The following is a 19745-nucleotide window of genomic DNA, read 5'->3' on the forward strand; positions in this document are numbered from 1 at the left end:
GAGTCCTATTTGATTATGATTGTGTCAGATAAGAGCAAGTGTCTTGCAGTGGAAGGTGGTAAAATATGTGGACAATTGAATCCCACAAATTTGAAAGTACATTTGAGAAGTGCGCACAAGGAGGCTAACCTAGCTTACCTTAACAAGGAAAAGGAGAATGCAAAGCCCCCTTTCCCCGAAAGAGAAGCTAACCCCGGTACAGGGCATGGATGTATGGGTACAGGGCCAGGCAGCATGACAGAGACAACCGTAGGACAGAGAATACTACAGGAGGGCTTTCACCGGAGACCCAATAGCTGCTGGTTAGTAAATACCCAGGAACACCAAAAGCGGGAGGAAACGTGAATTAATATGTGGATTGAGTCGATTGACTTCAAAAAGTTCGACACAACCAAAGTTCAAAACACCTGTTCATGTATGTCTTCTTTAGTTTATTGGCTATTTAGTTTTTTTCCTGACACACGTCACTTAAACATTTTGCACTTACTGCAGCGTCTTGTGTAGACTGTTTACATATCTGTGCTCATCATATGTACATGTTATGTACTGGTGTTATTGTTGAGTACATTGTGAATACATATTTCTAAAATTGGATGATGTTTTTGTTGAGTTATTCTTACACAATACTTTTTCTGACCTTTTTTTGCCCCAGATCCATATTACAAAAAAGAATAAAACTAATAAAAACTAAACTAAAACTAAGCATTTCCAAAAAATTTAAACTAAACTAAAGTAGAAAACCTGCTTTAAAAACTAATTAAAACTAAACTGAATTTGAAAACAAAAAGTCAAAACGAAATAAAAATAAAAACTAATAAAAAATGCGAAATTATAATTGCTATGGACTGAGCGGATCATTAGTCGCAGTTGATTTCTGCCATCACCACATGCGTCATGAGTCTACACGCTCTTTCATCCCTTTTTCATAGAGTTAAAGACGGAGGAGGAGAAGGAGAGGAGGGTGGAGAGTGTACAGACAGGGAGTCTGCTGGTCACTGTAAGATTTAAGGTGATACACTCAGAGACTGCCAACATTGTAGTGACACCAACGGTTGCCTAGCAACCACAGTATGTGTTGACAACAACAGCAGTCTGACACAAAGCTTGTGCTGAGAGTCTGGGTTGGGAGGGGTGCAAACACGCACACGCACACGCACACACGCACACACACACACACACACACACACACACAAACACACACACACACACACACACACAAACACACACCCACACACACACCTATAAATTACAGTCAATACCCACATCCACGCACACAGAGAACACATGCGTTCCAAGTATCTCACACTTGCAGCCACCCAACCCGAAACACGCACACGCACACCCACACACACACACCAACCCCCTCTCTCATACACACTCATTCATACACAAGAATATGCACATCTCTGTAGCTGATTAGACCTGACTGACCCATCAGTAATAACTTTCTTAGCTAATTCCCTCTTATTGCCAAACTATCAATAACAATATCATTAGAAATGACTTTACAACAATGGAGAGCACTATCTGCTGCAGAGCACTACTTTGTACTCTCCAGCTCTCTGTCCCCTCAAAGGTGACAACATTGCCCAACGGTGTGACATCAAATGTCAAAAATCACAAACATTTAACCTAATGCAAAGATTGTGCAGGTTTACTTCGCGCTGCCACCTCTGCCACCAATTGCAGCAAGTCTAAAGGACCATCCACACCATATATATATATAGTTATATATAGTTTTTAAAATCATTCTAACTACAGTGGATGGTGGCGTCCACACCACAACTAGAACTGTAAGGGCAGTGGCAGACAATATCGTTGGGATTACTTTCAGAGCAATTTGCTGAACGATAGAGACACTGACAGCCAATCAGAATCCATCTGAGTTTAAAACATGACACAGCAGATGGTACTGCAGAGAGATTTGTTCCACACAGGTGGTCAGTAGCGTGACTTTCCACGCTACTGTCCTTTAGCTAGCTCAACATTACTTTGAAAGTATTTCTCATGTCACAGAAACCACTGAGAGTGAATATTGTGTTCTGGATGTTATTATCATACTGTGGGTGATTTTGTTCTGGGGCTCTGAACAGATCTGACACCGCCCGCCTGCTCTGACCCCTGGCTCTGTTACCATCTGTTCTATGTATCCATAAAAACTACAGATTTCCCCTAGATGCTATGTTTGAGAATTGTGGGCTGTGGGGTGACTGTGCACAGGTGAGCGGGCTGTTACATACCTTTACAGGCGAAGCACTTGATGTGGAAGTGTTTGTTCTGGACGCGGAGAGCCTCCCCTTTGCATGGCTTCCCACAGTTCTGACAGGGGATAGGTCTTCCTCCGCCCTGATTTGCTTTCTGCTTCTGCTGCTCCAGAGGGCTGTGGACAGCCTGCTGCTGAAACACTGCAGGAGACAGACAGAGACAGACAGGAGACCATTTTGGATCTTATTCTAGCATATACAGGACTATGAGTAGAAGGTACACATAGAGACACACAAACAATGATGAGAATCGCCAAACTGACATTAGGAATTGTTGAATTTGGTGATAAAGCTGGCAGGTATCGTCAGACAGTGTGGTGCAAGTTTAAGTCTTATTCCCATTTCCCCAGTTCGTCATCCATCACACATATCTTAGTTTTTTAATGTGTCATATTTCATTATTGCAAAGTTGTTTCTTTTTTCCATCACCTAAGGAGACATTGCAGTTTCTTACATTCATTCCCTGGAGACTAACCATAAAAATGATGACAACAGCAAAGAAGAAATTATAACAGAGCACTACAACATAGCCGAGGTGAAGTCACACACACACACACACACACACACACACACACACACACACACACACACACTGTAAGAGCCATAATTTTCAGCACACCTCACCCTTTTCCCCTTTTATCAGAACCCATAATATGCTCCCATACTGATCGGCCTCTCAACAGTGTCTGCGGCATCAGCTGAATGAAAGGCCCTTTGTGTTCTCAGGAAACATTCGTGTCATCAGGCCGGCTTCATCAGGCCTCCATGGTTACCGGTAATTGGGCTTGGACTTGGGGAGTTCATCAAATGATTTGATTTGATTTAAAGAGAGAGAGAGAGAGAGAGAGAGAGAGAGAGAGAGAGAGAGAGAGAGAGAGAGAGAGAGAGAGAGAGAAGGAAGCGTTGGGATAATAGCCATGAGCCAAACAGAGCTGCTCGATGAAAACTCACTAAGAACGATTTTCTGTTGAACATCCTTCTTTCAGGTTCACTCAATTCTTTGGATGTTTATTGGGGTTTTTATTGGCACAATATCTTGACTTAGATTAAGTTAAAGCTACAATTCTTTAGCTTTAGCCGATATTTCCCAACACTATCCTCGGGCCGGGCCGGGCTGGGCCCTTGATCAAGCGTTTGTGTTTTTTTAATCATTACTTTATCAGCCTAAATGGGTGGGGAGAAAGCTATGCCATAATCAGAAATATTATATATATTTTTAGGCAACAAATGTGTACAAAGTTACACAAGTTAGGCTACAAAGTTACAAAATGCAACACGTGTCATGCGCAGCGTCTCCTCCACTCACACGCATCACACCGGGCCTGCTGGGCTGTATGGTGTATTAAGTGCAAAATGGAGGTTGAAGATGTAAAGAAAAAAATAAAAACAGGAGAATTAACTTTAACTTTAAGTTTGGAGGAAAGTCGGAGGTATGGAACCATTTTAAACAGTGACAACATACAGTATGTGTTGGCTTTGTCGAGTGCATTAAGTGCGGCACGCTGCTCGCCTATGACGATGAAAAAACGAGGACTTCGACGATGAAAAGACACGATGCAGGCTTGCCCTGGCAGAAGAGATGATAGTCAGCCTTCAATGCCCTCTTTTGTTTGTTTAGTTTTTTTTTACATTTCTTCATTCGGATCCATTTGCGATCCATTCCATTCTGAATAAACAAACAACGCAGTTTACATTCTTCGTCCTTGTTGCATTATTCATTAAGATAATTCTAAACAGATTTCTGTAGCTCAAACAACTCAGAATTGTAGTTGAGAACGTCAGTAATAACGGCCCACGAATTAAAAAATTGTCAGGTTTAAATCGGGCTCGGGTCATAATTAGTCGTATATAATAGGGTCGGGCTTGATTTTTTGGGCCCGATCTAAGCTTTAGACTGAAGAGACTGTTGAAGTAGTGCTGGCTCTTACTTATTTAATCAAATCAATTCACTTCTGGTCAGACTGCCCACTCCAACCATTTTAGTTGGATTTGAAACGCATACTGTGGTAAAAAAAAAAAAAACCACAGCAGAGATCAAAAATAAATATAATTTTCATAATGGTCTATTTATAGAAGATATGGAAGTTACACTAGGATTATGGAACCTTTCACCCGCACTATGATGTCAAGACAGTCAAGACCTGTCCTGCATCACCCTGTCATGACCGGCTCGCTTTCCATTATAACAATTATAACACAACTAAAAAAATCAATCATTTGACACACTGCTTTAATGCATGGATATGGGTAAAACATGGTACCAATTAAAAGAGAGAAGTTGCAAGATGTGGGATGTTTTCGACTGTGTAGTATTAAATATGGAATTAGGTTGGATATTGTAATTGTAATGTATGGATCTACACATTCAAAGAAGCACTTGCTCATTTGTGACCTGCTTGGCTGGGGGCTACTTGAAAGGAGAGTAAAAACACCCGGCAGTATATTCAGACCTACAGGAACAACACGTTCTTCAGCAAGTTTTACAAAGACCTTTCATCAAGTGTATGGAACAAAGCTATTATAATTATGTCCAACACAAACATAGCTTCCCAAACCTCCTAAGATCTCTTAAGAATGTTTATTCAAAAAGAAAATGAAGAAATTCACCTGGTGATACTGGACATTCTTGAGGCCAGCAGATATAATTAAAACATATATTCATGAAATTTTCTTTGGACAATGCTAAAATCCACAGAGCTGCTTTCATTCAATCCACATGTCTAGATTTCAATCTGATCTCTGACTTGAAAATGTGCTGACTTTGAAATGAAATCAAGACAAGAATAGGGATTTTGGACATGGTTGCCTAGATTCTATTGTCGGTAGGTGGTGAAGCTAACCAATAAAGACAAGAATTTAGAAGGGGAAAGTCTTGAGTCCTTGTAAAAAAAAAGGTCTGAGGCCGAGTTGATTGCAACCATCTGGAAAAAACAACAGTCCAAAAGCAAGAAAGGGTTGGGAGGGTTAGGGTTAGGGGGTAGGCAGCAGGGATTGATAGTCTCAGGGGAGCCGTACTACTGTACCCTTGCACCTGTTGGGGGGGGGAGATCCAATTCAGTCTTTACTGTCTTTACAGTATGCCTTTACTTTCTCTTCAAAGAGCAAATAGAAGAAACGATGATCTTTTGGGCCAGATGTAGCAGCAGGCTGCCAGTAACCATGACACTTGTAGCGGTCTGTGATTAGGGTAATACAGTTAGTTGACAAAATGAATAATTAGTGGCCCGCTCAATCCATGTTGAATTCCTGCTGTCATGTCCTTCTTAGGGCTTTTGTCAGGGCAGTGTCAGTCATAATTCCAAGTAATCAGGGCAACAGTATATCAATCTTTTTGAGTAAAGTATAATTAGTCTGAAGAGGGTGGAACCATTTTCCCTGCTGTGTCATCAAGTCCATAATTTCCTTAGTTTTGCCCTGGTGTTTATCCTTACTGGGTGGTGCCACCATGTTTCCCTGCTTCAGGCAGGATAGTCTCTTATTGCATTGTCACTTATTCACAAATGTATCTCCCAGCATGCCCTTGAATCACCTGGTCATCATACGGGGAGGAACAAATCAATTATGAAACTGTGGAACAGTTGGACGTGGGCGATGTAAGGAAGTAATGACTTTCCTTTCACGCAGAAGTGCAGACGGAGCAAACTCAAGCAAACTCGAGCAAACTAACCCTTGTCATTACAGAGGGAAAGTACCGAAAAAGGTACCGTTGGGTACCGGAACCGAATTTCAGGTACAGGTACCGGTACCGATAAAAAACTGAATGGAACCCAACCCATTGTCTGAAGTTGCCCTTTCACACATGCAGAGATAGTCCGTGTCAGATAATCTTTTTTACTCCATTTGGTTTACGCGATGGGTGGTGCCTGGGTAGAGCATGCAGGAGGCAGGACATGATGCGTATTACAACTCTGTTACGTAGCAGCTTTGCAATTTGGTCATAAACAACCGAGTCCCATGGCATTCCTTTATTTGTCTAATGATTTCGTACCGTTGGGCGCTGGCCGCATGATAGAAACGTCATCAACACGCCTACTACACGACAATTGGACATTACACAGACTTTATACTCAGGAGCTGGCAGGGTAAAGACTGTTTAATGTGTGATCCAACTGATTTAGACATGGGTTCTCATACAGCTCCTCCTGGTAATGTCTAGATACGTTCAGGGTTGCAGTGCATGTGTGAAAGGGGTTATGATTGAGAAAAGAGAGCGACTGTGTCCTGTGCGGCAGCGTATAGAGTCCGTCCCCCTCCCTGCCACCCCTACCCGTGCCCTTTCTTCTCCAGGACCAGTTGTCCATATCATCAATCAGCCTTTCTAATGTCTGTTCCCTGGCTGACAGCCACTCCTGATTTCGCTGTCCCAAAGGTCGCAGCCAGCTATCTGAGCAATGCAACACTAGTTGGCTGTGCTGCATACAGTCACACCACTGGAAGCCTCTGGAAACACACACTGACCTCTTATTAGCAGCTTACCACTAGCACACATATACCATACCACTGCCCAAACAGAAGCATGGGGCTACTAGATTGATTTTGCAAATGGACCTGCAGGTGGACACTTAGGCTGTCACTTTGTTTTTCAAAATCATCAGTTTGGATAGTTGTTATTGCATATTGCCTATGGACCAGAGAGAGTGAGACAGAGAGAGAGAAAAACAGTGAGTCTGTGTGTGTGTGTAAGAGAGAGAGAGAGAGAGAGAGAGAGAGAGATATTGGTACAATTACAAACACACTTATTTTTACAGTCTATGGAATGCACTTATTTCTGGCAAAAGAACGTCACGATTGATAAGATGACAGACATCCTCTAATTCTTAATGGTGGTGGATACAGCTTCTGTAGCAGGTTTTTTGCCCATATGATTTTGGTTTCAGTTTCAGTTTGGATGAAGCAGCGCAGCTCACATCCGCAGTCCGAGTGTCAGTCAAGCAGCGCAGCAGAGAAGAGACAGATACAGGCCAATACAGACGAGCAGCGCGGCACACTGGGACCAAGATGCATGAATATGACTTTATATCAATTAACTCCACCAAACCCCCCCGACAATAAGGTCATCGTCCACTGAGATGTTTCACTGGACATCGTCATAGGCCAATTCGGTGGACATCGCCCAACAATAGTGGCTGCACAATATAGATAATAGCATCTCTCTCTGATGCATCATGAAGAAGAACCCATACAATTATCTAATAAGGTGACCAACAACATATTAGAAAGAACACATTCTGTGTCTTGCTCAAAGACACGTAAACAGAAAACATTTGCTGCTGGGATTGAAATTAAGTACCTCCCAAAAACCTCCGTAGTTCACTTGACACCTAAACAGCAGACAAAAAACATTCTACCGTATCTCTTGCACCAACCTATTTCATAACTCCAACATGAAAAGGCTTTTAATGTACATATGCATGGAATAAGGAAGGGTAGCCCACTACACAGTGGACCGCACAAGCAGTAATATCTCAAATGCCTTTCCAAGAAGCCATGCTCCAACACCACCTAAAAATAGAGTGTTCCCTCAACTCACGGGGATCCCATGGTTCTCTGCAACATTCCTGATGTGAACCTTCTGCAGAGGCACGCAGGGGATCCAAATGTTCACAGCACCAGTACATGGTGGTGGCCAAGCTGTTGACCTTGGGGATTTTCCCTTTTCTTATGAGGAAACGCATGAACATGTTTTCAAAAATGAGATTACATGTTATTCTTATGTGTATGGAAAAGCCAGGTAGTATTCGGCATAATACCGTATGACCTAAATGACGGTAAATATGAATAACCAAATGGTATTTTCTTACCCATTTGAAAACTTATGCTTAAAAAAAGTCCTTCAAAATAGCATGAAGGAAATTATTTTCTTTCACTTTTTTCTGTTTTGTGTTGGAATGCATTGTTAATATACTGAGGGAGTTGCAGTGCAATATCAAGAAAATGTTACTTTGAGCCAATCATCACATTTCCAGTTAATTCGAACTACAGATCCGCTACCCGATCTGGCAAACTTGCATAATGTAATGTAATGGACAATTCCGCTTCCAACCTGTAGGGGGACCGAAGTGGGAAAAGTTCTCTAGTGTTGCTTTAAATTCAAGTTACTATAGTGTCAAAGTTATGACCAAAGTGACAACAGAAAAAAGTGCATGAATGGCAGATTTTAGTCCAGGAACACAAGACACTGAGAATGTGCAACATTTTAAAGACCTGTTGCGCCTAGATAAAATGATTAACAACATGTGAAGAGTTTTTAAGAGCCTGCTGACACATAGGCTTACCTAGGCATTACTTCACTGCTTAAGAGTTTCCTGTCTGTCATCCCAACATAAAACTCACTCTGTTATCTCACCCTTTCTAGAAGCCAGGAAAAAGACATGAACAGAGCCTAATACACCAAGTCAGGGAAAAGGAGCCGAGATATCACTAGTAGCTAGATATACAAATATAGATCCACACAGAATAGACATTATGAGTTATGACAGGTGGATTCTGACATCCACCTGTGTGCTTGCGCTTGCAACCTGACCCCAACAGCATTTGATCTCTGATCCTGAGGTCAAGCACGACAGAGAGCTGACCTCTGACCTGGCAAATGACACCAGTGTGTCCTTGTTGGCTCAGCCCTTATATAGACAAGGACATGTCATATGAACAGAGAGGTGTAGGAAATGAACCAAGGTAACTCATTTCCTGATGGACATTAATCATTTTTTGATACTGGATACATTCAAATGGCTGGTGCTACTGCTACCAAAACTACTACTTATGGGAATACTTTTTAGAAAGCTGTAATCGCTGGTTCAAACCCATTATTTCCATTATGACTCACTGTATATCCATCATTACTCAGCCACAATCAAATATTTGCACTTTACTTTATGTTAAAGTAAGAAGGGCCACTAGGACAGAGGCTTCTATTCAAAAAAATAAAGCCAAGTTTCAAAATAAAAGCCCCAGAAAGATATTTTACTGTAAGCCCATATGGAAAATATTGTGGTGCCCCCTATTAGCCAACTTTCATTTGTCAGTTAGTTGAACATAAATATCTACCAGGTCTTTATGGCACCATTTGCGACATGGCCACCACCCTTGCTCAGTCACGCTGTCAACCCCTATTTGACAATTTCAAAAAAATTTGGGGACATGTTTCAACAGCTTTATTAAACATATCAACCCAGTTCGGTGATGTTTGGACAAACTGTTGTTGATTTATGGCCAAATTTGCGCTTGGCCCATGCACATGTTTGGAACCGATGGCGCCCTCTATTTGGGCATAATAGTTTAACACACGTGGTTCACAATTGTTATGAATAATATCCAGCATGTTTTGTAATGATTGGACAATTTCTGATTATTAGTCTGATTTGTGTTATGCCATACACATTGTTTGCATTTGTAGCCCACCCTAGTGGTGCATATGTGGACATTTCCTGTACGTTTTGTGATGTTTGGAGCAATGGTTGTTGAGTTAGGTCTATTCATGTGTTGAGCCACGGCTCGTCTATATCCACGACGTTCCACTTCTGGGATTGCTCCACTGCGGACGGAAATTCCGGATTTCCTTCTTCTTGGCCGGATGTCCGTCCCCTTCCTCTTTCTTTGTGTTGGCGTTCTAACCTCCGGTGGATTTATGAGGACTATGATTAACTGCTCCTCAGATCTCTGCAGAGTAAATCCAGACAGCTAGCTAGACTATCTGTCCAATCTGAGTTTTCTGTTGCACGACTAAAACTACTTTTGAACGTTCACATGTTCCACCAAAACAAGTTCCTTCCTGAGACTATTTTGCAGTGGTACCATGGCCCAAGACAATTGTGATTGGTTTAAAGAAATGCCAATGAACTAGAGCACATTTTTCTCCCACCTGGAAATGCTGTGTGCATAGCCAGACCTTCCGTCGCAGTGCTGTGGAGGAAGGTCTTGTAATGCTAGACTAAGCCACGCCCTTTTAAAATTCATTGGTCAATATCTTTAAAACAATGAAATATCAACAAGCTTTCGTTAACTTTTGATAAGTGTGGTGCAGTTATGACCCACTGAACATTTGGTACAAATTGGACCTACGGTTTAGGAGGAGATGTCAAAAATGTGTTTTTCAAAACATTTGAAATGTCGGAAAATCTAGTCTGGTGGACTTTTATGGTCCAAGAGGCTTTTTGTAGAGCACATTGAGCTGAATATGTTTGCCAAATTTCAAGTCACTCAGACTTACGGTGTGAGGGGCGTGGCTTTTCTAAAATTACATTTTTGGGCGTTAATAACAGTGCCATCATGTGGCCAAAGTTTGACATTTTTAGAACGGAAGACCATTGGAGCAAAGATGCAGATGCATTGAGAGAATACAATGATGAATGACTTTTGACTCTAAGCCAAGCCGCTTTGGAGATAATTGCAAAAAAAGTTATTTGATTGTTACAGCGCCACCTTGATGTCAATGAGTGTCATGTGCAGTCAGTAGTGGATGGAATTTGCAACCCACATTCCAACACTTTTAAGGGAGAAAAATAATAATAAGAAAGATAGAAGAAGAATGAGAACAAAAACAACAGGGCTCCAGCCGCGAGCTTCACTGCTTGGACTTCTACTAATAAACCGGCATAAACACAATATCACTGTTACTAGGGTTCTACCCCTTTGGGGTTTGAACTCTAATAACATTAAGGAGAACATTGTTAAATCAGTCATAATTTTTGAACTGTGGCCCAAAGTGAAGCAAGCCATGGCAACTAATGTGTTTTCTACTGAATATGGTCTTTGTGTGAAAACATATGGTTCCTGCCATTCCTGTTGTGACAGATGACTCAGTGAATATTTCTTCCACGTGGATGACAGACACCGCCTCCAAATATGATCCCACGTGTAACTGCAGCTGGCTCTACTGGAACATTTCCATGTAGTTGCCTCAAGTCAAAATACTATGAGGTCCAATCAACATGGAGCCCATATTATTCCTCTCTTGATTTCAGATAGTTAAAGAATTGGATCAGCATCTCTGCTATGTCAAAACTCCAATAGAATCCTGCACTAAAACATGGACCTACTGTTCACATTCTTTGTGTACTTGTGGTGTGGGGCTGTTTACAATGGTTTGATCCAAGCCCATTGATTTGACTTATGGGAAATCCCAATGCTACATGATGATGATGATGATGATATTGATGATGATGACATTTTTGTTTATGTGTCATGCCACTAAGTGGCCCATCCCACACGGAATTACATGACAGCAATGCAACAGTAACTTATTCAACAGCTTCCAGTCCAATGTCCACACACAACATAAACTACTTTGCACAAAACAAAGAATAAATACAACATATTACAGCTACATTTGTGCACATAATGTGCTTCCAACTTTGTGTCAACAGTTTGTGTTTGTCCCTTTCCTGTTTCAGCATAACAATGCTCCTGTGCACAGAGCTGACTTCTCCTTTCTCTGCAGTATAGGATGAACTGGACAGCAGACTGAGAGCCAGGCCACATCCCCAACCCCTCAACCCATACTTGTAGTGTACTTATTGGACATTTGTGTCCCATAGCAAAAAGGCTACGTTCTTATAGGGCTGCAATTGATATATGTACATGTATATAATATGAATACATTCTTTAATATACTGTACATACAGTACATATAGAAGAGGAAACGTACCTCAGCCTGAACCTGGGGACTGAAGTCATTTAGACAAAGATAAAGATAGAGACGATGAGATGGCAAAACAGAAAAACAAAAGAGAAAAAGGAAAGACAAAGCTCATACAATTCTCTCCTCATTAACCTGTGTGGTGAAGGTGCTGTCTAACAGCGAGGCTCATGCGACTGTAATACAGACACTGATGCAGCAGAAAGTCAGTGAACAGCTAAGCATGTTGAATGTTTGCACGTGTATATAAATGTATGTCTAAAGGATGCTCTGCTTATCTAATAACTGTTTATCAGCACGCAGCTGATTGTGAAGAACACAAAGGTAGTGTGGAAGGGAATGGAAGAGTTGTAGGAAAAAGACAGTGAGGGATTGGAGCTGCGTGTGTTGCAGAACCATTCACTTCCACCCAGAGGGAAACAGCATGACTCATGAATAGAGCCTCTCTGTAGAAAGCACTGGGTCAGCGGTTTGAGCAGACCTGGTGCAAAAACACTGGCATATGCCAAGCAGGTTTAGCACTGCAGCTTCAAACACACAGAATAGTATACATCCGCAGGGTATCACTACCTCAAAGTTCACAATGCGCAGTCACTACGTGGGCACAGAGTGACCCCAACTACTCAGACTGCTGGATGTTTCACATGCTACTTGAGAAATAGTAGTAAGTTAATGTAATATAAATGCATTATTTGCCACAGTTTATTATGCAGTGACAAATACTGTAGTGTTCTTCAAATCTGCCTACTCTTTCACAGCAATTTTATTTATGGAGTGAATTAAAATCATGACTAACAATAAAGACACAATGCAATACTTGATTTAAATTGTAAGAAAGATAAAATGTCAGCGGGGTAATGCTAGTAAACGGACAGTCATGAAGATGGTTTGTTTACTGGCAGGTCCAGAATAGTGACGGGCGTCGCTGTGACTGCTGACAAGCAGCCAGCCATTACATCACACAGCCAGGATACACTGTCCTTGGCTGAGTCTGAGACAAGGCCTACTGCCTCAAGTGGTGTGTTTGTGTTTGTGTGTGTGTGTGTGTGTGTGTGTGTGTGTGTGTGTGTGTGTGTGTGTGTGTGTGTGTTTGTGTGTGTGCATGTGTCTAATGTCTAACATAGCTGTAAGTGTGTGTCCATGCATGTGTACGTGCATAACAGCTTGTCCATTTTAATGAATTTTTGCTGTTGGTCATTAGTTTAAATTTAATCAGAACAAGACTCAATACCTAAATATAACACAATTGAGGATCCTTCTTGAGCAAAGATCAAAAGCTTTTTAACATTGTGATGGCAGCATACGCGCCTCCCTGCTCTATACAAAACACAGCTATGGCCCAACATTTAAGACACCAACACACAGACGCAGACCTAACACTGGACTGGCTTTAACAAGGCTGTTGAGGACAAGACACTGGAGAGAAGAGGACATATGTGTGGTGTGTTTATGAGGACCGACAGTGAGGCTACCTTTTACAAGCAACTGGGTAGGGGTCTGTAGTGGAAAGTACTTAAATTGGCTGTACTTGACATTCAGAACATTAATATAGCAGCAAACAAATGTTTGCTAAGTAAAGATATGTTGGAGTAATGCAGGCTGTTCTCATGACTCCTTTGTACATATAGCTACAAATAGTAATGCAATGTAAGTCGTATGTATTCCACGTATTTATTACTGTCAGCACCACGTTGACATTGACCGCAAACATCCACATAGAGAGGAGGTCGGGGTGGATGTTTGGGTCCTCAAACACAGGACTTTTAAACAGGGGAGCAGAGTTCATGTCCCGAAAGAAGTTAAGGGGGAAAAACACAACTTAGGTACTACTTAAGAGGACCGGTGTTTTAACTCCAAACCACAACCTTTTTTCTAATCTTATTTAGTCATTTTGGTGTCTAAACTTAGACTGTTGTCGCCGCAGGACGGTCACCTTTTGTCGGCTAAATGTAAACTGTAAGGGATGTTAAGCTTAACTGTTATGTGACAGGTACAGCGGTGGCCATAATTTCGCAGAATATCATACAAACCCATTAGGGAACGGTCTGTGAGAGGTGTGTGGAGGCAATCCTAGCCCACTTTTAGCCAGTATTGTGAGTACAGCACTGTTAAGCTTTGAGTTTTAAAGCAGCCATATTATGCTCATTTTCAGGTTCATAATTGTATTTTAAGGTTGTACCAGAATAGGTTTACATGGTTTAATTTTCAAAAAACACCATATTTTTGTTGTACTGCACCGCTCTCTCTCACTGCTGCAGATCCTCTTTTCAGCTGGTCTCTGTTTTAGCTACAGAGTGAGACCTCTTTTCTTCTTCTTCTTCTGTACTATCTTTGATTGCACTGCACATGCCCAGTAGCTCAGATGTAGATCATGTCAGCTAGCTAGCTCCATAGACAGTAAAAGAAAGGCCGTTTCTACAACTTTGGTCAGTTACAAGGCAGGATTAGCTGGGAGACTTCTAAATGAGGGCGCACATGGAAGTAGTTCTTTTGTAGATTATGGTGAACTTGTGTGTGTTGTAGCAGTGCTTTGCTATTGAGAACGAGGTAGCATGCTAGCGTTAGCATGCTAGCGTTAGCCATAGCGTTAGCATGCTAACGCTACGAGCTAATGGTTGCGGTTAGTCTGCTCGTTTCGGCTTGTGATGTCACAAGCCGTGCCGATTTTGAACAGCTCACCCAGAGACTGAAGGCAGGACACATTCAGAAACCGTATCTCACTCTAAACAGCATGGATGGATTTTTTTCAAAGTTTGTATGTGTGTGGAAGCACCAGAGACACAACATAACACCCCAAATCCCAGAAAAAGTGATTTTTTCATAATATGGGCACTTTAAGGAACTCCACTAACGTTCAGAAAAAAACACGGTATTTACTACTTCTACCTCATAGCTAATAGTCATCTTTTATTTTCACGATATAACGAATTCTCGAGATCTTGTCAAACCTCTACTAGTAAGCCAACATCAATCCTGATATGGGGTACGTTTTTAGTTCAATATTGCTAAAAACTGAAAGGTTACTGTCGATAAACAATAACCTATTTCCATCCAAACTGAATGAACTGTTGAGTAAGGTTATATTCCAAGGCTGGATTTTTAGCAATTAGCGTTATCATAAATACAATTTGATTCAGGTTTTCTTACTCCTGGATCAGACCCCGTTGTTGTCACATAAGCTCTGTATAGAATTCTATTAATACAAATACCAAACACTACGGTGAATGTGGTAATAAACACTCTGTATTGGCCATTCATACATTTTACATTTGAAACTTAAGTACATTTTGCTGCTAATACTTCTGTACTGTTACTTAAATCAACTTTTGAATGCAAAACTTTTACTTGTAATAGAGTATTTTGTTTTATTTACATGCTAGTATTACTTCTAAATACTTCCAACACTGATGGGTTGATGATTGGAACATGTTGGGACATCTGTGAATAGTACAAGCCAAACTGTGCATGGATTTCTTTCTCAAATGACATAAGTTCTGTTCTCTGTTTCTCTAAATACACAATCTTACACAAAAAAATCTACTTCTAATCTCATCCTCTACTTCAAAGCTTATTTTTCACTGCAAACAAGTCACCATAGAAATATTATGGAAAGTTTGTGGAAACATTAAGTCTATATTAGATGCAGAGAAAATTAAAATATGCTAAAACCCTTAAAGGTCACTACAATCGTATTATGCAGTACTAAAGACACACCGTAAATCATTATAGAAATATCATAATGATTCCTTCTGAGCAATTGGCCCTCGCCGCTTTGTAAGCAGCCCAAGTGGCTGAGCTCCCAGTGTCAGAGATGCAGGCAGGGGACCAAGACAACACTGCAGTTGCCAGGGATGTTGCAGTCAGGCAGGCAGCATATCAACCTGCAGCAGAAGTATTCAGCCTGCTACTACAGGCTTGTTGTTGTCATTCACAAAGTGCTATTCCTTACATAATAGGAGGCCTGTTTAGCTGTAGGTAAAGAACTACTTCCATAGAACACACATACATGATGCTGTACACAGAAACACACTCGTACGACCTAGAACGTCGGAATGATTTCCATAAGTTGTAGGAATATTATAGTTTATTGTAGTTTATGGTAAATACTGTCTACTTAGGTAATGTAAAATTCTGGTTAATACAAGCAAATCGTTAGCTCCCCTTTCCCAGGCAGGTGAACACACCACAGATAGCTTATTAAAGGTCATCATTACCTTTCTCCTCTGGCATTGTCACTCAGCTGTTTTCCCAAATGTGAGATCTTGTCACGTCCTTTAGTGATAGTTATATAGACAATATCCCAAAAATCTGTTCAGAGTCCTCTGGTGGTGTTGCAAGACATCGTCCGCAAGCTCTGCAGCTCTGGTGTAATAATAGTGAGCGCTCTGTCCCCCACTATCTCTGGAATGAGCTGTAGATCATATGAGTCCCTATGTCTCTCTCTCTCTCTCTCTCTCTCTCTCTCTCTCTCTCTCTCTCTCTCTCTCTCTCTCTCTCTCTCTCTCTCTCTCTCTCTCTCTGAGTTATGCAGCTATCTGTTATAAATAGAAGCATGTGCAGCTCAAAGAGAATGACACCTCCTCCTGGTATCTATCACTGGGTGTGTCCCAGTCTCCCACGTCCACAACAAACTCAACCTTAACATCTCAGTGATAACCAAACTATCCAGGTTCAGAATGTCCAAAATGGTGTAAAACCTTCATTTATGTTATGTATCATCAGAGAAATGGGCCTGATTCACCAACCATCCCTAAAAAGAAAGGTCTTCTTACAGTAAAAACCCACTTAGGCAGTTTACACATAGATTCCGACATTCATCAATGTTTTCTGATTTGTTCTTAGGTAAGAACAGAATGTACCCACACTCAAGAGAACGCTTACGCACATTTGAGTGCAGACATGTTTTTGGAAAATAATTGGTTATTGCATTTTCTTCAATTCTAAAGTTGTATCCTTTATATTTCTTAATAATTGTCATATTTAAAGACCATAATGCTTTTGCTATAATGATAATACTTTAATTCACATCAATTATGTTAATTGAGAACCACGCCATCCAATAATAAGTGATTGATCAAGCTATTCATAGGTTTAAAGTAGGCCTTCAGGATTTTTTTTTTGGCTTTGCCTTCATTGGATAGCACATCTGAAGATAGACAGGAAAAAGGGGAGTAAGAGAGAGAGTGGACCAAATGCAGCAAGCAGCCCAGGTCAGAACCGAACTGTGCCGCACAACCAAAGTACATAGGGCGCACGTTATAATTTAAAAAAATGGGTCTTACTAATCTGATACCTGTGACTATATTCTGACCTTGGGTCATCAGTGTTTTCATTAAGTTTGTGGAAGACTTAGGGGCACATACTCTATTTTGCGGGGGGTTTAGGGGTGCTCCCTCAAACATAAGTTTAAATAAAAATTATTTGCAATTTCACATCATTTTGGACCATTATTATCACCATATCTGTGTCTAAAACTTTGGAAACGCTAGAGCAGATAAATAATATATAACACTCTAAAAGCCTAAAGACAAAACTTGCTAAAGGAGTCCACTGGGGACCAACTACAACCATTAGATCTGAGAAAAGTCAGTTAGTTTTGATGCTCACATTGATTTTATATTCATACGGCTAAGGTGCTGCCCAAAACTGCTTGGGTGCTGCACATAAGCCTTATAATGGTAGGGAAAACACTGCTCATGCTAACCTTGTACTCGCCATCCCTTTTGTAGAGATTTGGGAAATGCGGACTCTGGCAAAACATCGTATATCCGAGCCAGCAGCAAGCCTCCTCAAGCTATCCTAATAAACCTACATTTTACATTAGTAATTTATAATGCTTGTCCCTGAAAATAAACCCAAAGATTAGCCCCCTGGATTAGCTACTTTGGCTAACTGGAGAGAGGTCTACTTTGAGGCCATTTCCAGCTGGATGAAATAACTCCATATGAAAAAGGTTGTTACTGGTAGTGACCAACCCACATGAAATTATCACCAACAATGCAGTTTCCATTTTAGCTATACTTATCTTTATAGCCTCTTTTATCTTGTTTTGCTTTTTTGTCCCACAAACTCTGCTCTCATAAACATTTCCAGCAGCAGCAAAGAAACCTTAGCTAACCCCACTGTAAGCTACCTGACGAGCACCAAACTGCACACAGACAAAGCTAGCAACTTAGAGCTTGGGAAGAAAGTGGAACATCTAGCAGATAAAGAGAAAGAAAATCTTCCCAGGAGTTGGTTGAGACCAACACAGAGCTAAAAGGAAAATACATATTGCACTTACATACACCAGGTGGACATATATAACTCCAAAAGAATGCTAATGCCACTTCATGTCATCTCAATGTGTAAGTAGGCAATTGTTTGCTAGCACGCTAGCACGTTAGCCATAACATCTCTGCCTAAAAGTGGCCAAATGAATTACATAATGGGTATTTAAGAAAAAAATAAAATACTCATAGAACTATTAAACCGCCCTTATTGCCTACCTATAATCACTTTTAACAGGCAGAGTTAGAGTTTACTGGATGTGTATCTGCCTAGATACAGCTAAGATTCTGTACCAGAGCCAGTATGTAATATGAATAATGATCTGGCACTAAGTTCACATCCAGGGACAAGAATAACTTCCCCCTAATAATATAAATTTTCATTGACACTCCTTTGCTGCCCGCCAAAGGTCACCGTCATCAGTAACTCTGTGATACTGGGCGTCACATCATAATCTCTCTCAGTATTCTACAGGTTTGGGACTAGATGTGGAATACATATCCTGGAGCTGTCCTTCAGAGAAATGTCGCTACTATTGTATTGAAGTTAGACTCTAACAATTTTACAATACGTAGAGGGGCGTACTGGGGCTAAAGGTTTGTAGTTTGTCATGTAGAGTGTATAAAGTTTAAAGATTAGCAATCAGCAAGTTGTCACACAAACCATCTTAATAGTGCTGATTAATGTGAATTATCACCTGAAATAAGACCATGGTGGAGACAAATGGCCTCAATCTAACCAGCAATGATATTTTTAGTGCAACTGCTGCTTAAAACTGAGGCCAATTCTTCATTGTTCCTGTTCCTGTCCCAAAGAAGATCGAGCCACTTGACCTGGTTTTGTTGAAAGTTGTTTTGTTAAAAGTAATCAATTTGAAATGGACATTTTCCACATCTTGTCCTATCAGAACCTGTTGTTGATGCAGTCAATCTGGTGTCACTGCTCATCTCTTGCCATGTCCCTACATGAGCACTTGATTGGTGAAGGATCAACATTACACATGGATTAGATAGATAGATAGATAGATAGATAGATAGATAGATAGATAGATAGATAGATACATACACACTACCTTAGACTAGGGATTGACCGACTATCGGCTCAATTTTGGCAGTTTGCAGATTATCTGTATCGGCGTTGTATTTTATATAATATTTATTTGATAACCGATAAAGTTAATAAATTAAAAGTAGTTTCAAAAACACTACACCAGGGACTGCAGTCTGCAAACTAACTGTTTAACTCATTTTGATTATTTATGTATACTTGGTTAAATTTAAGGAAGCTATTTTTGTAATTATTTATTTTTGTATGTTACTGTGTCTTCTGTTGAAAGATTTATTAAATAATTGCTTAAAGCATTTCAACAAAGTTTTGTGTTGGTGTATGAAACATTCCAAAATCTTAATTTTGACTTAAAGATTTTCATTTTCACTGTAAATACATATTGGTTCCAAAAATTGGAACAGTTTCATTAACTACTAATAATTGGTATTGGTATCGGCCCAGAAAAAACAGTTTCGGTAAGATCCGGTCCCTAGATTAGACAATTGATTAGACATCATCCAACCTCC

General features: G+C 40.6%; 1 protein-coding gene across 17 annotated transcripts in view; it reads right to left on the bottom strand.

Annotated features, from left to right (window-relative positions):
- The window catches only part of ablim2 (actin binding LIM protein family, member 2), a 123815-nt gene that overhangs the window by 77249 nt on the left and 26821 nt on the right, over window positions 1-19745 (bottom strand). For 15 of the 17 annotated variants that reach the window (XM_031299844.2, XM_031299842.2, XM_031299839.2 and 12 more), the window contains exons 1-2: window positions 16116-16369; window positions 2241-2405 (exon numbers count right to left, since the gene is read on the bottom strand). In XM_031299844.2, the coding sequence (XP_031155704.1) occupies window positions 2241-2405; window positions 16116-16131 (181 nt within the window). In that variant the 5' untranslated portion in view covers window positions 16132-16369. Of the gene's footprint in view, window positions 1-2240; window positions 2406-16115; window positions 16370-19745 lie in introns of those variants that run through there. The other 2 variants (XM_031299849.2, XM_035994002.1) reach the window with 2 other exon arrangements.

Source organism: Sander lucioperca, chromosome 17 (assembly GCF_008315115.2).
Source record: "Sander lucioperca isolate FBNREF2018 chromosome 17, SLUC_FBN_1.2, whole genome shotgun sequence".
Taxonomy (NCBI): domain Eukaryota; kingdom Metazoa; phylum Chordata; class Actinopteri; order Perciformes; family Percidae; genus Sander; species Sander lucioperca.